The sequence below is a fragment of the Acanthisitta chloris genome, unplaced genomic scaffold (assembly GCF_000695815.1).
Source record: "Acanthisitta chloris isolate BGI_N310 unplaced genomic scaffold, ASM69581v1 scaffold43367, whole genome shotgun sequence".
Lineage (NCBI taxonomy): Eukaryota > Metazoa > Chordata > Aves > Passeriformes > Acanthisittidae > Acanthisitta > Acanthisitta chloris.
In genome coordinates, this window is record NW_008682836.1 from 2,116 (window position 1) to 4,611 (window position 2,496).

General features: G+C 59.9%; 1 protein-coding gene across 1 annotated transcript in view; it reads left to right on the forward strand.

Annotated features, from left to right (window-relative positions):
- LOC103805988 (complement C3-like) overlaps positions 1-2,180 on the forward strand; it is a gene marked incomplete at its 5' end in the record, with an annotated part of 4,227 nt that extends 2,047 nt beyond the window's left edge. The window contains 4 exons of the mRNA XM_009078654.1: positions 925-1,011; positions 1,333-1,416; positions 1,731-1,866; positions 2,039-2,180. Coding sequence (XP_009076902.1) covers positions 925-1,011; positions 1,333-1,416; positions 1,731-1,866; positions 2,039-2,180 — 449 coding nt within the window. The remainder of the gene's footprint in view (positions 1-924; positions 1,012-1,332; positions 1,417-1,730; positions 1,867-2,038) is intronic.
- Positions 2,181-2,496: the final 316 nt, after the last annotated feature.

Genomic DNA, 2,496 nt, shown 5'->3' on the forward strand with positions numbered 1-2,496 from the left:
TAGCTGTGGTGGGACAAGTCATGGCCATGATGGGACACGTTGCCTTGATGGGACGTGTCGTGGCCGTGATGGGACATGTCATAGCTGTGGTGGGACAAGTCATGGTCATGAAAAAACAAGTAGCTGTGATGGGACAAGTCATGGCCATGATGGGACACGTTGCCTTGATGCGACATGTTGTGGCCGCGATGGGACATGTTGTGGCTGTGGTGGGACAAGTCATGGCCATGATGGGACACGTTGCCTTGATGGGACGTGTCGTGGCCGTGATGGGACATGTCATAGCTGTGGTGGGACAAGTCATGGCCATGATGGGACACGTTGCCTTGATGCGACATGTTGTGGCCGCGATGGGACATGTTGTGGCTGGGGTGGGGGAAGACAATGGCCCATTGGGGGACGGGGACACGTCATAGCTGTGGTGGGACATGTCATGGCCATGATGGGACACATTGCTGTGACGGGACACGTCATAGCTGTGGTGGGACATGTCATGGCCATGATGGGACACATTGCTGTGATGGGAGATGTCATAGCTGTGATGGGACAAGTCATGGCCATGAAAAAACAAGTTGTAGCTGTGATGGGACACGTCATGGCCGTGATGGGACACATCATGGCCGTGATGGGACACGTCATGGCCGTGATGGGACACATTGCCGTGATGGGACATGTCATGGCCATGATGGGACACATTGCTGGGATGGGACACGTCATAGCTGTGGTGGGACATGTCATGGCCATGATGGGACACATTGCTGTGATGGGACACGTCATAGCTGTGGTGGGACATGTCATGGCCATGATGGGACACATTGCTGTGACGGGACACGTCATAGCTGTGGTGGGACATGTCATGGCCCCGGTGGGACACGTCACTGTCCCAAGAGACCTTGCCACAGCCTTGTCCCCATGTCCCCACAGAGCATTGCTTCAAGCGGCACGAGGAGGACGTCCCGGTCGATGTCCAGGAACGCATCCAGAAAGCCTGCGAGCCCGACGTGGACTACGGTGGGACACGGGGACACTGGGGACATCGGGTCATGGGGGCACCGCAGGAGACACAGGGCCATGGAGGGGCAGTTGGGGCACTCAGGGGACACAAGGGATGTGGGTGGAGACAGGAGGGGACAGACAGGGACATGGATGGGACAGGGACAAGGTGGGATGGGAATGGAGATTCGGGAGGACAGGGATGGGACAGGGACAAGGTGGGTCCAGGCCAGACAGGGGTGCAGAGGGACATGGGGAGGACATAGAGGTCCCCCAAGGGTCACCCTGGTGACAGGGGATGTCCAGGGGTGGGGTTGACCCTCTGGTGTCCCTCCCCAGTGTACAAGGTGAGGCCAGTGGCACTGGAGGACACACCATCCCACATCAACTACATCATGAGCATCATCTCCGTCATCAAGATGGGTATGAGCACCCAGGGGGGACGAGGCCACCCCAGGGGGGACGAGGGCACCCCAAAGACATGGTGGGGTCACCTGGGGCTGGGGACATCCAGGGGCAGGGACGTCCAGGTGGGTCGAGGTCCCCCAGGTGGGTCGGCGTCACCCAAGAGTGTTGGAGACACCCACTTGGAGAAGGACACCCAGGTGGGTTGATGTCACCCACGGGTGCTGGGGACACCCAGGGGGAACTGGTGCCACCATGGGGGTTGTGTCCCCACCACTGCCAGGTTGTCTTTGGGGGGAGGTGACACGTCACCCACGTCCTCCCTGTGCCAGGCACCGACGAGAACCCGGCAGGGAGCAACAGAACCTTCGCCACCCACCAGAAGTGCCGAGACACTCTAGGCCTCAAGATGGGCCAGGACTACCTGATCTGGGGCTCAGCCAGCGACCTCTGGGCCACCAAGAACCGGTAGGGACACGGGAACGTGGGACACCGGGGACGGGGGCGGAGGGGACTCGGTGACTCTCCGTTGTCTCGTGGAAGGTTGTGCATCCCCTCGTCCACCCACCCCTGTGTGTGTGCTCCCAGGGTGCCACCCCAGCGTGACCTCATTGTCCCCTGTGTCCCCTTTTGTCCCCAGTTTCTCCTACCTCATCGGCAAGGACACGTGGCTGGAGCCGTGGCCATCGGACGACGAGTGCCAGGACGCAGGTGTCCAGGAGCTCTGCCTGGACTTCGTCCGTTTCTCCCGGTCCATGACCCTCTTCGGGTGCCCAAACTGATCCCCCACCCGTGGGTGTCCCCTCTCCCCACCCATGGGTGCCCCGACCCTCCTGGCAACTCTTCTCCCTCTTTTTTTTTGGTTAAAAAAGGTCCTTTCTGGCACTTTGGCTCTGGGTCTCCATGGGGAACAAGGGAGGGGACATTGGGGTGGTGAGAGCTTTGGGGTTGTCATGGGGACACCAGAGGGGGGAGAAGCTTGTGAGGACAAGGAGATGTTGTAGGGGACAAAGGTGGTGGGGACACCAAAGGGGCTGAGCAGGTCATGTACACCCTCAGTGCTCAGATCTCATGGAGCTGATGGTTCTGCACACCCTC